General features: G+C 47.7%; 1 protein-coding gene and 1 long non-coding RNA gene across 2 annotated transcripts; one reads left to right on the forward strand and one right to left on the reverse strand.

Moving 5' to 3' along the window:
- Positions 1-3,258: 3,258 nt before the first annotated feature.
- Positions 3,259-18,689, forward strand: THBS1 (thrombospondin 1). Its single transcript, XM_080808521.1, has 22 exons — positions 3,259-3,391; positions 3,934-4,029; positions 4,287-4,846; positions 5,734-5,809; positions 6,113-6,312; positions 6,422-6,544; positions 7,528-7,621; positions 9,003-9,176; positions 9,472-9,648; positions 9,956-10,129; positions 10,405-10,532; positions 10,647-10,799; positions 11,152-11,370; positions 11,849-11,956; positions 12,464-12,623; positions 12,778-12,896; positions 14,397-14,631; positions 14,815-15,042; positions 15,201-15,472; positions 15,895-15,992; positions 16,096-16,235; positions 16,569-18,689. The coding sequence occupies exons 2-22, from the start codon at positions 3,963-3,965 to the stop codon at positions 16,574-16,576; spliced, it is 3,513 nt and encodes a 1,170-aa protein (XP_080664647.1). The 5' UTR covers positions 3,259-3,391; positions 3,934-3,962; the 3' UTR covers positions 16,577-18,689.
- On the reverse strand, positions 11,428-14,681 carry LOC308345943. Its single transcript, XR_013967124.1, has 3 exons — positions 14,375-14,681; positions 12,684-12,958; positions 11,428-12,052 (listed from the first exon to the last, which is right to left on the reverse strand). It is a non-coding gene; the product is annotated as an uncharacterized lncRNA (long non-coding RNA).
- Positions 18,690-20,643: the final 1,954 nt, after the last annotated feature.

Genomic DNA, 20,643 nt, shown 5'->3' on the forward strand with positions numbered 1-20,643 from the left:
AGAGCCCTTTCCAAACCCCAGCCTTTGGGTCCTTACAATATAGTCCTTATACACAAGAAAATAAAATTTACTTTGAAAAACCAAATAATAAAGAATGTAAGGTGATGTGTTATGTGGCAGAGATCAGCCACATTTCAAAGTTTCACAGAAAGAAGAAACAGTGCAACATAAAGCCATTGGAGAATATCTCATGAAGGAGGCAGATTGGTGTTCCATTGACGGATAAGAAAAATCGCCTAGTGACTTCCCTCTGGCTTAGCTCATCCAGGTAGCTAACCTGAAATAACTCTGAGCTATGAGCTACCGAAAAACATTCAGAGGAAATGAATTTGTGATGTCTTCACTGTAGAGATGCTATGATTTTAGTCTATTCTAGAATTCAATGATTTTTGGGTGCTGCTCACTTTGAAGAAATTTTTCACTGTGGAACATTTCCAATATGTTGGGTTTTTTAAAAATCCCTACACAAAAACACAGCCCACCTTGCTGTTCTTTGCTAGATAAACAAAATTTTTTTCTCAATTATCCTGCTCTCCTTAATCACATGTAATTTTTAAACTAGCTGTTACTGACAGTCCTTTCCTCCTATTTGCTGGCAGTGTTTTTAGGTCAATTCCACATCCAATTAAGGGAACTTGAAAAAAGGAAATCCTACAGCAAAAAAGCCATATGCCTTCCAATTTAATTTTAAAGACATAATCCTCAAGGATAGCAACTTGGCAAAGAGAGAACTGAACCCTTTTCTGGAAGACCCATCACTCGGGTCCATGTCAGTTTATTGGCCTGAAATCCCAGCATTTGTAAATACATACCCAAGAGGGACAACATCCTTCCAATTAAAGGTGTAGGTTTTCTTTCCCCTTTTTTCCCATTGCTGCCTCTCTCAAAGCTTCCCCAAGGTATTTAGGTTTCTGGGGAATATTTTCATCACACACTGGCCAGCAGGAATGTGGGTGAGTTTCTAACAGTGCCCAAACACCCTCTCCACTGGGATCCGTCCTTTCCACCAGAAAAACTAGAGTGCTGTGATTTGGGGAAGGGTATTTGTGTTTGAGCTAAATAACTCCTTACCTCTGTCAGCTTTCTTTGACAAGAGAGCTCTTCCCTGGTACCATACAGGTCACCTTCCCATCTGTAGAGCATGTCCAAGGATAAAGTTCTTCTCCTTGTTTTGTTAAAAGAAGCCAAGTTCCAAGAAAATCCAGAGGGATTCCCACAGTCCCTTAGTCACGGAAGCAGCTAGCCTGAAGGGACATTCCAGTGAGCTTCTATCCTTGCCTATCTATCTCCCCAGGGGACATGAGCTTTTTACAAAAGGAAAGATGTATCCTTTTTGTGGGCCTCTTGTGGCCCTTATGCCCCCGGCTGATCTGTATAAAATTAGCAAGTGGGTGAGTAAGCAGGCGGCCATCAGCTGGCCAAGGCTCCAAACACTGTGCCTAGGTATTTGATATGATGAAGAATTAACAGCATGTGAAAAGAAAAAATTGCCTTTCAAGGAGCACACAGGGTGCTAGGGAAAAAGGAAGGAGAGGGACATGCATGGCTGCTGACTCTGGAATCTTCAGATCTGTTTGGATGAGTCATTACCAATGACTTCTACAATAGGAATCTGATTTGACTAATCATCCGAAAGAAACTTTTATTTCTGTCTCTCAACATGTGAAATCTATCTGGCCGTCAGGTTTAGTTACTACCTAAGCAACAAACCGACATGTGTCTTAGAAACATACTTGTCATCTTCCAGAAGTACTCGATGTATATTGAGTAACTAGCAAACATTCATGCTGTAATCCACACACACGTGCACCTTGTCACACAACACTCCCACACAGGAAAAGTGAAACTGCCCTTTGATTAACGCAAACTGGTGGGTGTTTCCAGTGGTTAGGAGTCCTGCCAGGTGTGAGTCCTAAGAAGGAAGGTGAACCGGAGGGCTTTCCCCAGCCTGTGGCTGAGATCCTTATTTGGTAAAGCTACTACCTAGCCTTCTGCGTCTCAAGGCCAGCCTGATAGCGCAGGACCACAGCAGGGGAAGTGTGGCTGCTGACATCCCAGCCCTAAGAGATGAATGGAATTCCAGGCAGCTGGAGTCACGCTGGCTTGAGACACTGGTTTGGAGACCAGACTTCCAATGACAGAAGCATTAAGCCGCCGCGCTCATGGTAATTGGTGCACCCACAGAAATGTAACCCACACCTCGGTTTCAGGAGCTAAAAAATGAAAAGAACGTTGAGGGAGGAAAAAAGGAAATAAAATAATAGGTGGAGGATAATTTATTACTTTATGGGTCTGTTCTGTAAATAGCTTAAGACCCTAGAGCCAGATGGCTCCGCAAATCCTCCAACCAGGAGTCACGTTAAGAAGCACGAGTGGGCATAAAAACTGTTTTTCAAGACACAAGTTCGGTTTGGGCTCAAGGGAAGTAGATAGGGAGTACGTTTCCCTAACTTCCCCGGCTAGAAAGAAGCGGTCTTCGCGGGTCCCCTTCATCACAATACATATACCGCCCCCAAGCGGCCAGCCGTGGAAGCGCGGTAGCCGGCCCAACGGCGACTTTCGCGGGGATTTGGGCGCCAGGCAGCTGCAGAAAGTGTGCCCCGACGGGCAGCGGAAACGCGGGCTCCGTTCACCGCCCGGATGGCCGATGCGGCCCCGCACTCAGCTCCCTCAGGGCTCGGGCGGAGGGCGGGCGCGTGGTCCCACACCCCACTGGATGGATGGAGGAAGGTCCCCAAACACCCCAGCGGGAACTTCTTTAACTATTGGTTCTCCCTCGGCCCCATTTACCCCGTCGGGCTTCTTTGGTTTTACAAACGGGCTCGGTCCCCCAAGTGTCAGCCCTCGCCCAGGTATTCAAGGAGATGGGTTTGCCTGAAACCCCACCCGCCCCAACAAGGGTCTGGGGGCGGGGAGGTGGGGGAGGGTGGCTAAAGCCTTGTCGCCGCTCGGGTTGCTCACACGGGACTCCCGCAGCCAAGGTGCAGAGCGCGAGCGCGCCAAGGCTGCGTGGGCGGGCACCTATTTTTCAGAGACTTTCCACCACTCCTCGCCCCGACCCCCACCCCTCCGCTCTCTAGCCGGAAAGTTATGCGCCAGGCAGCGGGGGGCGGAGAGAGGAACCCAGACCGCCCCCCGGCGCCGGCCCGGCCGCCTCCCATTGGCCAGAGGAATCCCCAGGAATGTGAGAGTGCCTTTAAAAGCGCGCCGCGCCGCGGCCTTGCCAGCCACTGCCTCCGAGCCGGCGGGGTAGTCCGGCGTCCCGCGAGCCCTCCCCGCGCAGCCTCCGACTCCGGCCGCCGCCTCCTCGGGCGCCTTGCCCGCCCCGCGCTTCTCCAGGACTCCGGCCCGGCGCTGCGCCCTCGCCACCACTCCGGGCCGCTGCACCCAGGTAAGGGCTCTCCGGGCGGCCGCCGAGGACCGGTGTTGCCTTCGTCAGCCCCCTTGAACTCCGAGGCTTCAGCCCCGCCGGGACTTCGGACCTCCTACTCTTCGCTTTTCTCCGCCGTCCCTCTCCTCGAAGGGTTCCAGAGCTATTCTCTCCGGCTTTGGGGTTCACAAGGCCAACTCGCCAGAACTCCCCAAGATTTTTTTATTCTCCCAGGGCTCCCCACACCTTTCTCTCGGGGGTCTAGAGGAGAGTCTCTACTTCCCCGTGCCTCCCTGCGCCCCCAAACTGCATCTCCTGCTGTTTATCTTCAGCTTCCCAAGGAAAAGTCCCCAGGTGGTTGGCTTTTGCCCCAAGGCCACCGCAGCAACTTTAAAACCACAGTCTCCTCCTCCCTCCTTTTTCTTCCTGATGCCCTGTCCAAAGTAAATACTGTCGTCCTCTAGTCCAGCAAATGTGGGGCTAAAGGGGGATGCCCCAGGTCGTTGTGCCCACCCTCCCTGCTTGGCTGCCTCTGACCCTGGGCTCTGTGTTTCCTCTTACAGGCTCCCTGCTGGGCACCAACAGCTCCACCATGGGGCTAGCCTGGGGACTCAGTGTCCTATTCCTGTTGCATTTATGTGGCTCCAGCCGCATTCCAGGTGAGTCTGTGTACTACCTTTTGAGAGCGGAGGGAAGATGAGGGGGAGCCGCTTACCCCTAGTGTGCCTCCCTCCCATGCTCTCCTCTGCCAGCTGTTTGTTTCTCCCCAGATCCCTGATCAGCAGGCAGTTTCCCTCTAACCCTGGGGTTTATTCAGTTCTTTCTGGGGTTGCTTAGAGTTTTTGCCCTGTCCTATAGTCCCCATCCCTGGCCTCATCCTAGAAAGCTCACTGTGTGTCCTGCTCCTGTTGAACAGAGTCTGGGGGAGACAACAGCGTATTCGACATCTTTGAACTCACCGGAGCTGCCCGTAAGGGCTCTGGGCGCCGACTGGTGAAGGGTCCCGACCCTTCCAGCCCAGCTTTCCGCATTGAGGATGCCAACCTGATCCCTGCCGTGCCCGATGACAAGTTCCAAGACCTAGTGGATGCCGTGCGGGCAGAGAAAGGCTTCCTTCTCTTGGCCTCCCTGAGGCAGATGAAGAAGACCCGAGGCACACTGCTGGCCATAGAACGGAAAGATCGCTCTGGCCACATCTTTAGTGTGGTCTCCAATGGCAAAGCGGGCACCCTGGACCTGAGCCTGACCGTGCAGGGCATGCAGCATGTGGTGTCGGTGGAGGAGGCGCTCCTGGCGACTGGCCAGTGGAAGAGCATCACCCTGTTTGTGCAGGAGGACCGGGCCCAGCTGTACATTGACTGTGAGAAGATGGAGAATGCGGAGCTAGATGTCCCCATCCAGAGCGTCTTCACCAGGGACCTGGCCAACGTGGCTAGACTCCGCATCGCAAAAGGAGGGGTCAATGACAACTTCCAGGTGAGGCATCTTCTCCAGTTCCTGGTCCATGGGCTCGGCTGTGTAGCAGCTGACTTGTCAGGAGGGCTAGAGCAGGAGAGGCAGGGTTTCTAGTACAGGAGATCCTGCCTGTGGCCTAAAGCAGTGGTTCTCCAACTTCAGGGAGCATCAGACTCCCCTGCAGGGCTTGAGAAAACACACAGAGTTTCAGAGTCAGGGTGTCTGGGATGGGGCCTGATGATTTGCATTTCTAACAAATTCCACTGAAGCTCCTGCTGGTGCTGGTGTTCTGGGGATGGAACTCTGAAAACCGCTAAAGGAGATAAGAAATGGTTTTCCCATAACCACCTGTTCAAGCTTTAGAGACTCCGTATGCTCTCCTTAAGTAACTGGTTTCCAAGCGTTCTACCAGTTGTAATGTAGCTTGAAATGGATCCTGTGAGCAGAATAAATACCATTTGGCTATCTGATTCTCCATGGGGATGGAGGAGGTCTCCGTAGGTGAAAATAGTGGGGGGTTTTGCTGCTGCAGCCTCTTCCTTGCTTAAACATCTAGGTTTTTGCAACTGTGGCTTTGAAACTCCCACATCTAACTCTTGGACACTGGAGAGTGTCATTATGTCCTCTGTTCTTAGTATCCGATTCCATTTCCTGTATACCCAAGTAGGCTGATAACGGATTTCTTTGTAAAGTACTGAAGACTTGGCAGGAGACCCAATTAAGATTGTGAAGTTGTTTGGCATGTTGGTGTGTTATTTTGACATGGTGATCTTTAAAGGGAGCTCTTTCAAACTTCTAGAACCTCTATTGTGTGCTTTTCCTGGCATAAACCGTCTCCCCCACCCATTTCCCCCCAGCACCCCCCCACCACCACCAGTCTACAAGTAATGTGTGTCCTCTGCCCACAGGGGGTGCTGCAGAACGTGAGGTTTGTCTTCGGAACCACACCGGAAGCCATCCTCAGGAACAAAGGCTGTTCCAGCTGTGAGTACACCCTTCTATATTCTGGGGGGAATTTGAGGACATTCAGGGGGTTCCACCCAAAACAAGCTGAGAAACTTAGGGAATGGTGGTCGTGCATAAATTGCCCCGGGTAACTTAGTTAAGAGGTGTATAAAAGTGACTTCAAAGGGGGATCCACATATGTGGATCCCCTGCCCCCGCCCCGTGTCCTTCTCCCCAGGTTTAATGTCTTTCCAACTAGGAACTCCAGTGGCTGGCCGGTGAGAGCAGCTATGTGAAGATCTTCCATTACTTTTCTCATGGCATTCCTTTCTTTCTTGGCAGCCACCAATGTCCTTCTGACCCTCGACAACAACGTGGTCAACGGCTCCAGCCCTGCCATCCGCACTAACTACATTGGCCACAAGACAAAGGATCTGCAAGCCATCTGCGGCATCTCCTGTGATGAGCTGTCCAGCATGGTCCTGGAGTTGAGGGGACTGCGCACCATCGTCACCACGCTCCAGGACAGCATCCGCAAAGTGGTCAGTGGCCTCCGCTTTCAGCCTCTCAGCACGAGTTCCTGAAGGTGTAGCACAGATGACCCCCCCTCCCCGCTTAAAATGACACTAATGACCTTTTTCTCCCTTCTAGACTGAAGAGAACAAAGAGTTGGCCATTGAGCTGAGGAGGCCTCCCCTCTGCTACCACAATGGAGTTCAGTACAGGAATAACGAGGAATGGACTGTGGATAGCTGTACAGAATGTCGCTGTCAGGTGAGGGATCATTCCAGAATGAAATAAAGGATGGCGTGTTTGAAGCCAGTCTCTAGGGAAATACCCAGGTGGCCACACAAGCTCTTTCTACACTCCAGTGTCTGAGACCAAAGTGGGTTTTTTTACCCCCAAGATGCAGTTGTGACCTCCATAAAATCTTGAAACTCCCAGAAAGTTTTTCAAAGTCTTTATACCCCAGGCTAAGTATCTAAAAGAACAAATCTGCTAAGACATTTGAGTAATTTCCCTGCTTTTGTCCAAAGGCTAAGTGTTGAATGTCCGGTAAATAAAACCTGGTCGGAACATTCCTTTTATTTTCCCAACCCTGACTTTGTATTCAGCAATGCCACTGAGATTCCCTTAATACAGTACTGATTGTTCAAATCACTCAGCCCGACACTGTGAGGACATAACTGTCTACTTAGCTCAAATGGCACCGTGTGCATATCGGTGGCTCTCCCCAAAACCGGTGCCGGGCAATGTGGGACAATTTGCCTGATGCACTGAGCAAAGTCTGCTTCGATTAAAAAAAAAAAAAAAACCTGGGTTGCTAGATTTGGGAGCTCCCTTGATTTCCGTTCTTCTCCAATATAATATAAAATCAGATCTACACATGAAGAGGGAAAATGCTCACTGATCTTGATTGACTTTTCTATAAAGAGAAAGTTTTCAAGTTTCAAAGTCCTGGCTGGGTTTGGAGTTCATTGTCAGACACCCATTAAAAGGTTAGAGTCAAGCTGTTCCGTTTGGAAAAGTTCTACATGCTGTCACTTCCACCACTCAATAGCAATTAAGAAAGAACTCTCTGAGGCACTAAAACTGTCTCCATAATACAGTGACTACAAATAAGGCAGATCTATTAAACTCCTTCCACTGGAGCATTTACAGCCCTGACCATGTTTCGTCTTATAATTGTAATGTTACAGCAATAAACTTCTGCTTGCAATATGCCCCATAACCCATGTCTCCCTCTTGCCCTGCAGAACTCCGTTACCATCTGCAAGAAAGTGTCCTGCCCCATCATGCCTTGCTCCAATGCCACAGTCCCTGATGGAGAATGCTGCCCACGGTGCTGGCGTAAGTTTGTAAAACCGCATAACCGTTCTTGAGTGACAAGGTCTATCCTCCGTACCCCCGGCGCCCTGGAACCCCGCCCCCATTTCCATTGTGTGTTTCAACTCCCGTTTCCTGCTGTGGCGTCTGGTTAACTGATGGCCTGGCTGCTCTCTAGGAAGTAATGATCTTGGCCCAGCTTACTAATTTCGACCTGATGCGCGGAGGAAAGGGGAGACGAATGTGTAGTGGCACTAGCTCTAAACAGACTGCTTCTAGAATCTGACACTGTGGCCCAGAGTGAAGAAAAATGTGCTCACCAGATAAACGGACCATCTGTGATGCAAGCACTGAACTTAATTGGGCCTGAAGTTTTATCCATTTTATCTGCTGGAGTAGGAGGCCTAAGAATAATAGCAGTTTTAGTTTCCGGCCACTGGCGGAAATAAGGCCCTAGATTGTTCCGTGGCACCCTATCCCCTGGTTGGTGTTACCAGTGTAAATTAATCACTCTGCTGAGACAATACTGAGTGTAGTACGGACAAGTCATAAAGTGATTCAGCACAATAAAGACAAGACATGAAGCAGGAACATAGCACATCCCGTACACCTCCACACAGCCCCACCCCTGCCCACAGCTGGTCACAGCTCAGAATAAGCAGTCTCATCCAGCAACTGTGTTCGTGCAACTGGTGCTGTGATGATCACGGGCACAGCTGCTTCTGTTCAGCTATCCCCTTTAGGTGTGGGCTGGGGGGAGCACAGATAGCTGGAGAGCAGTGGAGTCCTGACCTTGAATCCGGGATTGCTAGGAAAACTTCCAGCTGCCGGCAAGAGCAACAAGTTCTCTGCCTTGTGTCTGATACAGCGACATGTGATTGTATCCTGGGGCCTGGGCGGATGGTCTACAAGCCCATTCTCTGGTGAAAATATGTCCAGAGAAGGCCCCACATGCTAGGGTAAGAGGAGCCGCACAGTGATTTAACTTCGTGACTGAGTAGGAGGCAGAGCCAACAGCGGCAAAGCTGCCTTCAAGTTCATCTGCCAAACACATGGTCTGTGGCTCCCCTGACAGTCCAAATTGACTCCTGTGAGCCTACACATCTAGTACTCTTGGAAATGCAAATCAAGATATCCATATCAGGAAAGGGAAATGCAGTTAAGAATGCTGAGAAAGGAGGCCCCATGGATAGCCTAACATGTGCTAGGAGAAGGTGGGGCAGTGCTGACCCTTCCCTTACCCCAGGGCTATACATGTAATGACAGGGGATAGACTCTCTGGCTGTTGGCCTAAGAAATACTGGCTTTTTGCCCTCTGGCAAAGGAAGAAGGTCCCAAAGAGCATGAGCTACAGACTAGCACGTCCTCGGTGATCACGTACCAAATGACCCTGCTTCCTCTGCAGCCAGTGACTCTGCGGATGATGGCTGGTCCCCGTGGTCTGAGTGGACCTCCTGCTCGGCGACCTGTGGCAATGGAATCCAGCAGCGCGGTCGCTCTTGTGACAGTCTCAACAACCGGTGCGAGGGTTCTTCCGTCCAGACGCGGACCTGCCACATTCAGGAGTGCGATAAGAGATGTGAGCATCTTGGCCACTTAACAGTGAAGAGCACAGGGTTGGCCTTGTCCTAATCCAGACAGCATAAAGGTTAAGGGTACAGCATCCCAACCCCAATTCTGCTCACCTGTGCACCCTTGAGCACAACTTCCCTCTCTGAGGCTCTTTCCCCAAATGCAAATTGCGGGGAATCATAGCTCTTGATGGGTTATTGTGGGGTTATTGCAAGGATTTCATTTAGGTAATGAATTCAAAGCAGTTAGCATGGAGCTTGACACCTGATGGGCACCCTATAACCATCAGCTGTGTATTTTAGTTAAACAGGATGGTGGCTGGAGCCACTGGTCCCCTTGGTCGTCTTGTTCTGTGACCTGTGGTGATGGTGTGATCACAAGAATTCGACTCTGCAATTCTCCAAGCCCCCAGATGAACGGGAAACCATGTGAAGGCGAAGCCCGGGAGACCAAAGCCTGCAAGAAAGATGCCTGCCCCAGTAAGTGTGAGCGTGCTATGCAGCTGAGGGCTGAGGCCTGGCTCAGCGCGGTGGGATGCCTGGCATCTGTGGCCTCCAGTTCTGTGGGTCACAGAGTAGGGAGTAAAGGTTACTCCCTAGGGAACAAGTAGAAGCAAAGTCCTGCACGCTCAGCAGTTTCTTTTAATAAGAAACAGAAAACCATTTCAAACTCTCTTCCCGAACATTCTGTCCATGTATCAGAGGAGCAGAAGTTCACTTGAACAAATGATAGGTGAGGTGTTTGGAAATTGACCTTAACTTGGGCCTGTGGTTCCCTTCCTTGCAGTCAATGGAGGCTGGGGTCCCTGGTCACTGTGGGACATCTGTTCTGTCACCTGTGGAGGAGGGGTACAGAAACGTAGCCGGCTCTGCAACAGCCCCACACCCCAGTTTGGAGGCAAGGACTGTGTCGGGGATGCAACGGAAAAGCAGATCTGCAACAAGCAGGACTGTCCAATTGGTGAGTCATGCAGCCCGGGATGAGAGCACCCTTGGGAGTTTGGGTTTCTTTGTTGTTGTTTCACTGAAATCCATGGTCAGCATTTGGGTTGGCGGGTGGTTTGGCTTTGAATGGTCCTGCGTGTTCGGACCGTACTGTCCATCAGGCATTTCCAAGTAATCTCAACACGTGAATGGTTACATATACCCCATGATGTTTATGACCCTCTGATTTTGTGAGGAACAGGCCAATGACAGCTGCTCAGACTGACCGTTGGCCTGTCTCCCTGATCTCAGATGGATGCCTGTCCAATCCTTGCTTTGCTGGGGTCAAGTGTACAAGTTACCCCGATGGCAGCTGGAAATGTGGTGCCTGCCCCCCGGGCTATGGTGGAAATGGCGTCCAGTGCCAAGATGTCGATGAGGTAAGGACCATGCTGGTGGTGTTACTGGGTCCCAGGGTAGCGGTTCAACTTGTCCCAGCCCCTTCCCAGGGCGGTGCTCCCGACCCAGGAGGCACACTGTTGTTTCTCCCACAGTGCAAAGAAGTGCCTGACGCCTGCTTCCACCACAACGGCGAGCACCGGTGTGAGAACACGGACCCCGGCTACAACTGCCTGCCCTGCCCGCCGCGCTTCACAGGCCCGCAGCCCTTCGGCCGGGGTGTGGAGCATGCCACCGCCAACAAACAGGTAGATGGGACTGGACTCCCCAACTGGAGTGGGCAGGTAGGGGGAGCCAGCAAAGGGAGGCTGTCCTTTCACAGCCTTCCCCCAAAACTGGGAGAGGGTTGAGCATACAGCCTCTGGGCAGGACAGTCCACTGAAAACCCAGCAGGGGAAAAACAGCCTCTCATAATAGGAAATGCTGCTCTGGACTCCATGGTGAGCCAGTGGGCACGTACATCTCCGGGGAGGGGGGAAGCAGGAGGAACAGAGGTACCCCACACTCCTCCTCCTCATGGAGCCTTCATCTCTGGGGAGACCAGAGGGACACAGGGACTCATGAAGGCTCTGCGTTCACTTGGGGACACTGTGCCCACAGGTGTGCAAGCCACGCAACCCCTGCACGGATGGGACGCATGACTGCAACAAGAACGCCAAGTGCAGCTACCTGGGCCACTACAGCGACCCCATGTACCGCTGTGAGTGCAAGCCCGGCTACGCGGGCAACGGCATCATCTGCGGGGAGGACACGGACCTGGACGGATGGCCCAACGAAGACCTGGTGTGCGTGGCCAATGCCACCTACCACTGCAAAAAGGTAGCGCCCACTTCCCTGAGTGCTCACAAAGGAAGGCATGTCACCCTGACCCAGGGAGGAGGCTGAACAATCTTTAATGCTTAAAGTTTGAACGTGAAAGTGAAAGATGAAATCACACAAAGGCAGAATGGCATAAAGTGTTCACATTAAATCCCCTGGTGCCATGAACATGAAGAGGGTGGGCCCTTTTGGCTGGTGCAGTCCAGAGCGGATTCTTTTCTCCAGAAAAATGTTCATGACTCTCCCAAACACCAGCAGGGCAGGGCTGGTGCTCCCAGCATGGATTAAGCACAGGGCACTTAGACAAACGACACATCCCCCAAGAAAATGCTTAGATGATCTTCCCATTAGAGACAACAAGATGGCATCAGGGAGCACAGCAGTTCTGGTCCGTGTGAGGGTTCTGGGCCCCTGCCCCAGGCTCAGGCTGAGCGAAGGGCACATGGACCAAGCCCTCATGTGAGTCCTCTCTTTCCAGGATAACTGCCCCAACCTGCCCAACTCCGGGCAGGAGGACTATGACAAGGACGGAATCGGTGACGCCTGTGATGATGATGATGATAATGATAAAATCCCAGATGACAGGGTAAGGATGTGGCCCAGGCCTCCTCCATCCCCCTTCTCCACGTAGTAGCAGCCTCTGGGACTCCCATGCAGAGTCACTCGGGGGCACTCCAAACACCTAGATGTTGCCAAGAGAAGATTTAAAATGAGGGGTTTGGTTTTCCATCATCACCTTCCCCCCGCCCCACCTCCAGTTTGAGCAAGACAGACACTAAGACCATGGCTCTCTGGACTGAGACTATAAATGACAGTCAGTTGCCCAGATCTGTTTCACATTCTTACCTAAATGGCATTAAGATTTCTATCTGGCGTACTGGGAACCGGGGTGGTGTCCTTATATTTATTTACATTTTACTGACTCGTAACCCACAGCGATCCATTTTTCATTCATCAGGCCCTGCCTTTTAACCTCCTCAGGGAGGAGTAAATAGAAGATGTCCCACGTGGTTGCAGTTTGATGTAACACAGACCACTGCGGGATTGGGCTTGCTGCATGGACAGTGTCGTAAAATGCTCCATTCTTTTGCAGGACAACTGCCCATTCCATTACAACCCGGCCCAGTATGACTATGACCGAGATGACGTGGGAGACCGCTGTGACAACTGCCCCTACAACCACAACCCAGACCAGGCCGACACAGACAACAACGGGGAGGGAGACGCCTGCGCTGCAGACATCGATGGGGATGGTAAGGCACTCCCTGATGGCAGCAGGTCTGTAGGTAGTGGGGACCACGTTCAGCTCTCACCTGAGTTCTCTCCAGCCTTCACTCTGGGTGTGCAGTTGGTTGAAACCCCGGCAGCTGGACACTCCAGCCCTGACCGGTCCCCTGTGCTCTGCAGGTATCCTCAATGAACGAGATAACTGCCAATATGTCTACAACGTGGACCAGAGGGACACGGATATGGATGGGGTCGGAGATCAGTGTGACAACTGCCCTCTGGAACACAATCCAGATCAGGTAGGTGGGCTCCATGGGGGACCTTCCAGTAGAGTACCGGAATAGCTTTAGCTAGGCCCTTACTTTAAAAAAAAAAAAAAAGAGTTAAAGAGTTCAAACTTTTCCATGACCATGGCTCTGAGAGGTCTCAAAGCCAACTGGCATATTTGCATGACAGCACCCTGTAGATCCTTAGTGTGACCATCTGATAATTTCACTCTCCTTTATCAGGCCTTACCTACTCTGCATGTCTAACAAATTATAAAAGGCAGAAATCTAGTAACTCTACTTATATTAATCATTTCTAACACTATAATGATATAATCTGACTGTAAGAAAACCTCAAGCTAAAAACACTTCCAGAAGCTAGAGAAATTCCTGTTTGTCATTCTTCTAAATTGGCATTGCAAACAGATTATTCTCTACCTGTGTGAGGGAGTGCTACAGGTAGATCTTAGCCAGAGCAGATTCTATGTCTGCAAGTATTTCTTTTCACGTGTAACTGGCCATCATATTCTAGCAATGTAAGTTAAGGCCAGTCTTTTTTTTTTTTTTAAATGCTTCGCTATAGAAATTTGGAAACCAGCTGAGCTAATGGCCTCTGTTTTGAGTTTGAGTCTTACCATAAACTCCTTTAATATCAGTTATCTCCCTGGAAGAGTTTTTTGTTCCTCAGATTGTAATATTTATAAACTCAGGCATTATGGAAATCTTACTCACAAGAAAAATTCCAGTCTGTGTGTCCCCTAGCATCCTGTACATCCTGAAGAATATAAAAGTACTGAGAAATATAGTTTCAAAGAAACTTAGAAGTTTATCTTTACCTGAATCAACAAATAAACTTTATAGACGTATAAAACCAAACACACAAAAAAAAATTTAAAAAGTCTTAATCCCTACCATGCACATTACCCAGTACACACAAAAAACTGTGCCCTGTTTCCATGATTTAATGACCTGAGTAGAAGTAGACATGTCAACAATTTTATAATTGAAATCGTCAATGGAAAATAAGAGTGACCCAAAGAATTTCATCTAATGTTGAGATAAGCAGTTAACAGACTGAAATCTTAATGTTTTGGTCCATTAAAGTGAGGTACCTTAGTAATTTTACTTAGAAAGTTTTATATTTAAAAACTCTGAATAGCTCTTAAAATTCATATGAAAACAAGGATCAAGAAAATTTTTAAGATTTTACTTATTTTGAGTGAGGTGGCAGAGGGGCAGAAGGAAGAAGGAGAGGAAAAGGGAAAGAATCCCACACAGACTCCACACTGAGCGTGGAGCCCAGCACCGGCTCAGTCCCAGGACCTGGAGATCATGACCAGAGGCTGGTCATGACCCACTAAGCCACCCAGGCACCCCAAGGATCAAGAAAATTTTACTACTACTATGTTTTGGCAATAGCTTATAGACCTGAAAACCCACTGGCCATATCAAACATGGGAGAATCTTCCATTAAGTGCTCTTTAACGTTAATGACAAACACTTCTACTTACCTTCCCTTTCTGTCTCTTTCAGCTCGACTCTGACTCAGATCGCATTGGAGATACCTGTGACAACAATCAGGATATTGATGAAGATGGCCACCAGAACAACCTGGACAACTGTCCCTATGTGCCCAATGCCAACCAGGCGGACCACGACAAAGATGGCAAGGGAGATGCCTGCGACCATGACGATGACAATGATGGCATTCCTGATGATAGGGACAACTGCAGACTCGTGCCCAATCCTGACCAGAAGGATTCAGATGGTGAGACAGCAGAGCCCCTTTTTAAGAGACTAACACCATGGCTCTCTGGACTGAGAATATAAAAGCAAAATTAAGTGCATTTGAGAGGATGAACAGATGAGATGCCAACTTAGACAAGATACTGAATCTCTGAGACTAGTCCTATTTCAGAATTTCACTGAACTCTTGCCTTTTTGACCTTAGGTGATGGTCGAGGTGATGCTTGCAAAGATGATTTTGACCATGACAATGTGCCAGACATTGATGACATCTGTCCTGAAAACATTGACATCAGTGAGACTGATTTCCGCCGATTCCAGATGATTCCTCTAGATCCCAAAGGGACATCCCAGAATGACCCGAACTGGGTTGTACGCCATCAGGGTAAAGAACTGGTCCAGACCGTCAACTGTGACCCTGGACTTGCTGTAGGTGAGTAGTGAATTCTCCATACAAAAAGCTAGCATGCATATGGCAAAGAAGTAAATCTAAAACCTGGTGCTTACATGTATCCCTGAGGATATCTGGGAATATAAGAGAAGCTTCTGAAGGCTACAGCTTTTCACCTGGGTCTGGCCTCCTTTTCCTAGGTTATGATGAGTTTAATGCTGTGGACTTCAGTGGCACCTTCTTCATCAACACGGAAAGAGATGATGACTACGCTGGGTTTGTGTTCGGCTATCAGTCTAGCAGTCGCTTTTATGTCGTGATGTGGAAGCAAGTCACCCAGTCCTACTGGGACACCAACCCCACTAGGGCTCAGGGATACTCAGGCCTTTCTGTGAAAGTTGTGAACTCTACCACCGGGCCGGGCGAGCACCTGCGGAACGCCCTGTGGCACACGGGAAACACCCCGGGCCAGGTAAGAACAAGGCCCTGAAGAAGGGAGAGTGAATGGGTGCTTGACTAGCACTCAGGATGCTGTGCTTGGGCCAACACTCTCAATGTGGGGGGATGGGGGGGTCCTTGGATAGCAAGTGCCCAGCACCACCAACTACAGCATTAAGTTCTGCTTTGTAAAAACCTAATAGCATCTGAGAAGGGAGCTCACTCTAACTAGGAGTTGTCTTCAAATCCAAACACCTTTTCATCCCCTTCAAACAAAACTTTCCCTCTCTTTCTGCTTTACACAGACATTCAAGGGCACATATCAAATGAAAGGCCTTGGAAAAATCAACAATGCAGCCCTCTAATTTAGGTCCACTTGGTACCTTTCACATACTTCTTTTAGAACAAAATCTGTATCTCGGTGGAGCCGTGTTTCAACCTTTTCTTTTCCTTCAGGTGCGTACTCTGTGGCATGACCCTCGTCACATAGGCTGGAAAGATTTTACTGCCTACAGATGGCGTCTCAGCCACCGGCCCAAGACGGGTTTCATTAGGTAAAGATGGCACTGACGATATTCCATCCAGTCACACCGATGGGGAAGGAGGAGGAGACCAAAAAGTAGGAGTGTCACTCAAGAGCTTTTCTTTTTCTTACAGAGTGGTGATGTATGAAGGGAAGAAAATCATGGCGGACTCAGGACCCATCTATGACAAAACCTATGCTGGTGGTAGGCTAGGGTTGTTTGTCTTCTCTCAAGAAATGGTGTTCTTCTCGGACCTGAAATATGAATGCAGAGGTAGGGGCAACATTACCGTGAATGTAATTCATTAATTAATAATAATAATAATAATAATAATGTAATTGTATTAGAGATGCAACTGACATAGTTAATTCAGACTAAGATCGAGAGTGCCAATTATGGAAGCATCCATTTTAGAAGACGGTTTTAGAGAAGGGTTGTTGATACTTTGCTGTGGAAGACCATGATAAGACCAAGGCCTTAACTGTGGCCAATCCTAAATTATGCTTTGGTTACTATAAAAGTAGAGCTCTACTAAGGCTAATTTATTAACTGACAAAGCTAGTACCTTCATGAATTAATTGGGTTATGTATTTGTTTACTTAACAGATTCTTAATCATCAAACTGTTGATCAAAAGACTCATCCTAACTAATGCTGGTGTTGCACCTTCTGGAATCACGGGCTTAAGAAAACCCCCAGGATCCCTCCTCCCTGCCTATTCTCTGCTTGCATATCATTGTGGACTCCTACAATATGGGACCTGCCTCGAGAAAATGCATTTTCCCAATCAGACTCAGCATGCAGCCTCTGAATGCGAAGAGAATCGTCCAAGAACATAAACAGTTATTGGTCTGCTTTTCAAAAAGCAAACGCACCCACGTGCTTCAGCTGGCAGGTGGCCGCTCCCCTCATTTTCTGTCAGAGTAGAGTACTATCGGGAAGCCAGCTTGGAGCAATGGACTCCAAAGCACTTCCAGGCATGTGAGAGGAGGGAGGACTCACTAGAATTGGCCAACCACCAGGTTTGACAGACTCTCTTGGAACTAGGGGAATCAGGGGCCAAAGCCCTAAGGGGAGGGTGCATTCCCCAAGAGACGATTATATGAAGACAGACGAGATGGAGGAGCTGTTACATGTTCGGTACTAAGTCATCTTCAGGGGATTAGAAGACTCTTGCTGGATTTCATGATGCTGACCAGTGTTAGCTGATTAACCCACGTACACAGGCACTTAAGAGAAGCAGGGAAGGGAGGGAAAGACTGGCTTCTGGACTTCCCTCCCGCCCCTGGGATCCCCACCCCTCACCTCTCACCCATAGACACCACGATAGGGAGCGAGAATTAAGCCGGTGGAAGGCTCTGCCAGCTGCCCCTGCCTGCTTACCATGAAATTGTTGGTTTTATTCCACACGTAGCTTGTGCAGATGCAGCAGGAAAATCAGAAAACCTACCATCTCAGTGAGTACCAGGCTGCCTCCAAAGGGATGGGCAGCCGTGCTCGTATTTTTATGGTTAGAAAGGCACAAAATTATCAACTAAAACATTCCTTGTCTTTCTTTCTCCTAAATCTCATGGAGTTTTCCAGCTCTTTTAGACTGTAGTTTGTTTTTTTGTTTTTGTTTTTGTTTTTTTTTTACAAACACTTTACAATGTAAAATATTTATTTTTTACTTGCTCTGGAGGATCTGTCTGAAAGACTATTCATGGAACAGGAAGAAGCGTAAGGACTATCCATATCAGCTTTGTCAGGAGTCTTCATGACTGTAAGATTGTAAATACAGATTATTTATTAACTCTGTTCTACCTGGAATCTAGGTTTCATATGGAAAGTGTCTGATAGCAGGTAGTGGAAACGTATCAGCAAATCTCTCAAGAATGGCACAAGGAACATCAGAGCCAGCGGCTCTTCACTTTGTGCTCAGAGTGAATGATTTGGGATCTTTTTTTGTCTTTTCAAGTGGAATTAGTTGTCCATTTGCTAGTGTCTTTAAATTTCAAAGGAAAGCCAGGAGGCCTTTCAAACTGTCTGTACCCCATCCCTTGTGCCTATTTCTAGGGAGAAGAAAAGCATCTACACTTTTTCATTTTTTTCCAAAAGAGAAAAAAAAAATAACAAAGGTGAAACTTCTATACAAATATTACCTCATTTGTTGTGTGACTGAGTAAAGAATTTTTGGATCAAGCAGAAAGAGTTTAAGTGTCTTACAAACTTAAAGCTACTGTAGTACCTTTAAAAAAAAAAAAAAAGTCAATGTTGTACATAGTATAAAAATTCTTTGCAGAAAAGTATTCCCAATAAGGAAATAACATGGAAATGTTAAATAGATTTTCTGAAAGTTATGGGTTTTTTTTCTATCTTATATACCATTGCTTTATTTTTATAAATTATTTTCTCAATGCCCTTGGAATAGATCTCAGATTGTGTAGATATGCTATTTAAATAATTTATCAGGAAATACTGCCTGTAGAGTTAGTATTTCTATTTTTATAAAACGTTTGCACACTGAATTGAAGAATTGTTGGGGTTTTTGTTTTGTTTTTGATTTGTTTTTCGCTTGTTACCCCGCCTCCCAGTTTTGACTATTTGCCAATACCTTTTTCTAGGAATGTGCTTTTTTTGTACACATTTTTATCCATTTTACATTCTACAGCAGTGTAAGTTGTATATTACTGTTTCTTATGTACAAGGAACAACAATAAATCATACAGAAATTTATATTTATACTTACTGTATCCATGTTTATTTGTTCTCTGCTGGCTTTGTTAGGAGATGGGGGTAAATTCCATTTCTAAAGCAATATAGCATACATAAGAACACATTACAGCAAATATTAGTAACATTCCCAGTTCCTGTATAATTGAAGAAGACAGATTTGCTCAGGAAACACATTTGCTGGATTTGTAGAATAAGAACAAAACGTGAGCTTACCCTAGCAAACAAAGGAAAGATGGGACACCTGAGTGGCTCGGTAGGCGAAGCATCTGACTTGATCTTGACTCTGGTCTTGATATCAGGGTCCTGGGTTCAAGCCCCATGTTGGGCTCCACACTGGGTGTGGTGCCTACTTACAAAAAAATCTTGGAAAGCAAGGACTCAAGATGGGGCCCCCTATAGGACATAATTTTATATTTTACTAAGGTAATGAAATGTCCTCTTTTAAATCCTTCTCAAAGTACAGTCCTGTCTTTATGAAGAACTATGAAAATGGGAAAAACAAGCGAAGGGCACACAATTCTCACAGCTCCATTTTCGGGCCCATGAATGACAGCATTAGGTGGGCTACACAACTGCATGTTGTGGAGAAGCATTAGACGAGCTACTAGAAGCACTGGTAAGTGCTACTAAAGGCTGACATCCAAGATCTATAAAGAACTTCCCAAACGCGCAACCCAAAGAACAATCATGTCAAAAAATGGGCAGAAAACATGAACAGACACTTCTCCAATAAAGACATACAAATGGCTAACAGACACATGAAAAAGTGTTCATCATCATTAGCCATCAGGGAGATTCAAATCAAAACCACATTGAGATATACCACCTTACACCAGTCAAAATAGCAAAAATTAACAAGGCAAGAAACAACAAATGTTGGAGAGGATGTGGAGACAGGGGAACCCTCTTACACTGTTGGTGGGAATGCAAGTTGGTGCAGACACTTTGGAAAACTGTGGACGTTCCTCAAAAATTAAAAATAGAGCTACCCTATAACCCTGCAATTGCATTACTGGGTATTTACCCCAAAGATACAGATGAGTGAAAGGAAGGGCCCTATGTACCCCAATGTTCATAGCAGCAATGGCCACAATAGCCAAACTGTGGAAAGAGCCGAGATGCTCTTCAACAGATGAATGGATAAAAAAGATGTGGTCCATATATACAATGGAATATTACTCAGCCAGAAGAAAGGATGAATACCCAACTTTTGCATTTTGCATCAACATGGGTGGGACTGGAGATTATGCTGAGTGAAATAAGTCAAGCAGAGAAAGTCAATTATCACATGGTTTCACTTGCTTGTGGAACACAAGGTATAACATGGAGGATGTTAGGAGAAGGAAAGGAAAACTGAAGGGGGTGGGATTGGAAGGGAAGACGAACCATGAGAGACTATGGACTCCAGGAAACAAACCGAGGATTTTATATGGAATGGAGTAGAGGGGATAGTGGAGCCTAGTGGTGGGTATTAAGGAAGGCACATATTGCATGGAGCACTGGGTGTTATACGCAAACAGTGAATCTTGGAACACTGCATCAAAAACTAATGATGTATTTTATGGTGACTAACATAACACAATTAAAAAAAGAAGAAGGGGCACCTGGGTGGCTCAGTGGGTTAAGCCTCTGCCTTCGGCTTGGGTCATGATCCCAGGATCCTGGGATTGTGCCCCGCATTGGGCTCTCGCTCAGCGGGAAACCTGCTTCCTCCTCTCTCTCTGCCTGCTTCTCTGCCTACTTTGTGATCTCTGTCTGTCCAAGAAATAAATAAAATCTTTAAAAAAAAAAAAAAAAGTTGAGCCAAACTCTACAGATGTCACCTTTTAGAGAAAGAATTCACCTTTGGTCAAAAACAGCACTAAAAAAGAACTTAGAAGAAATCCTACATATACATACAAAGTATAAGATTAGTTTTCGAAGAGAAGGCCAAAGCATTACAATAAGCAGACCTTGAGTTCCGGGTG

This window comes from Martes martes (assembly GCF_963455335.1).
Source record: "Martes martes genome assembly, chromosome: 7".
Classification (NCBI taxonomy): domain Eukaryota; kingdom Metazoa; phylum Chordata; class Mammalia; order Carnivora; family Mustelidae; genus Martes; species Martes martes.

Excerpts from the sequence above, each read along its gene's own strand:
- THBS1 (XM_080808521.1), top strand. The coding sequence starts at position 3,963 with ATGGGGCTAGCCTGGGGACTCAGTGTCCTATTCCTGTTGCATTTATGT. Across the intron at positions 10,800-11,151 it reads ATGCCACCGCCAACAAACAG|GTGTGCAAGCCACGCAACCC; the intron begins GTAGATGGGACT and ends CTGTGCCCACAG. Across the intron at positions 15,043-15,200 it reads TGACCCTGGACTTGCTGTAG|GTTATGATGAGTTTAATGCT; the intron begins GTGAGTAGTGAA and ends TCCTTTTCCTAG.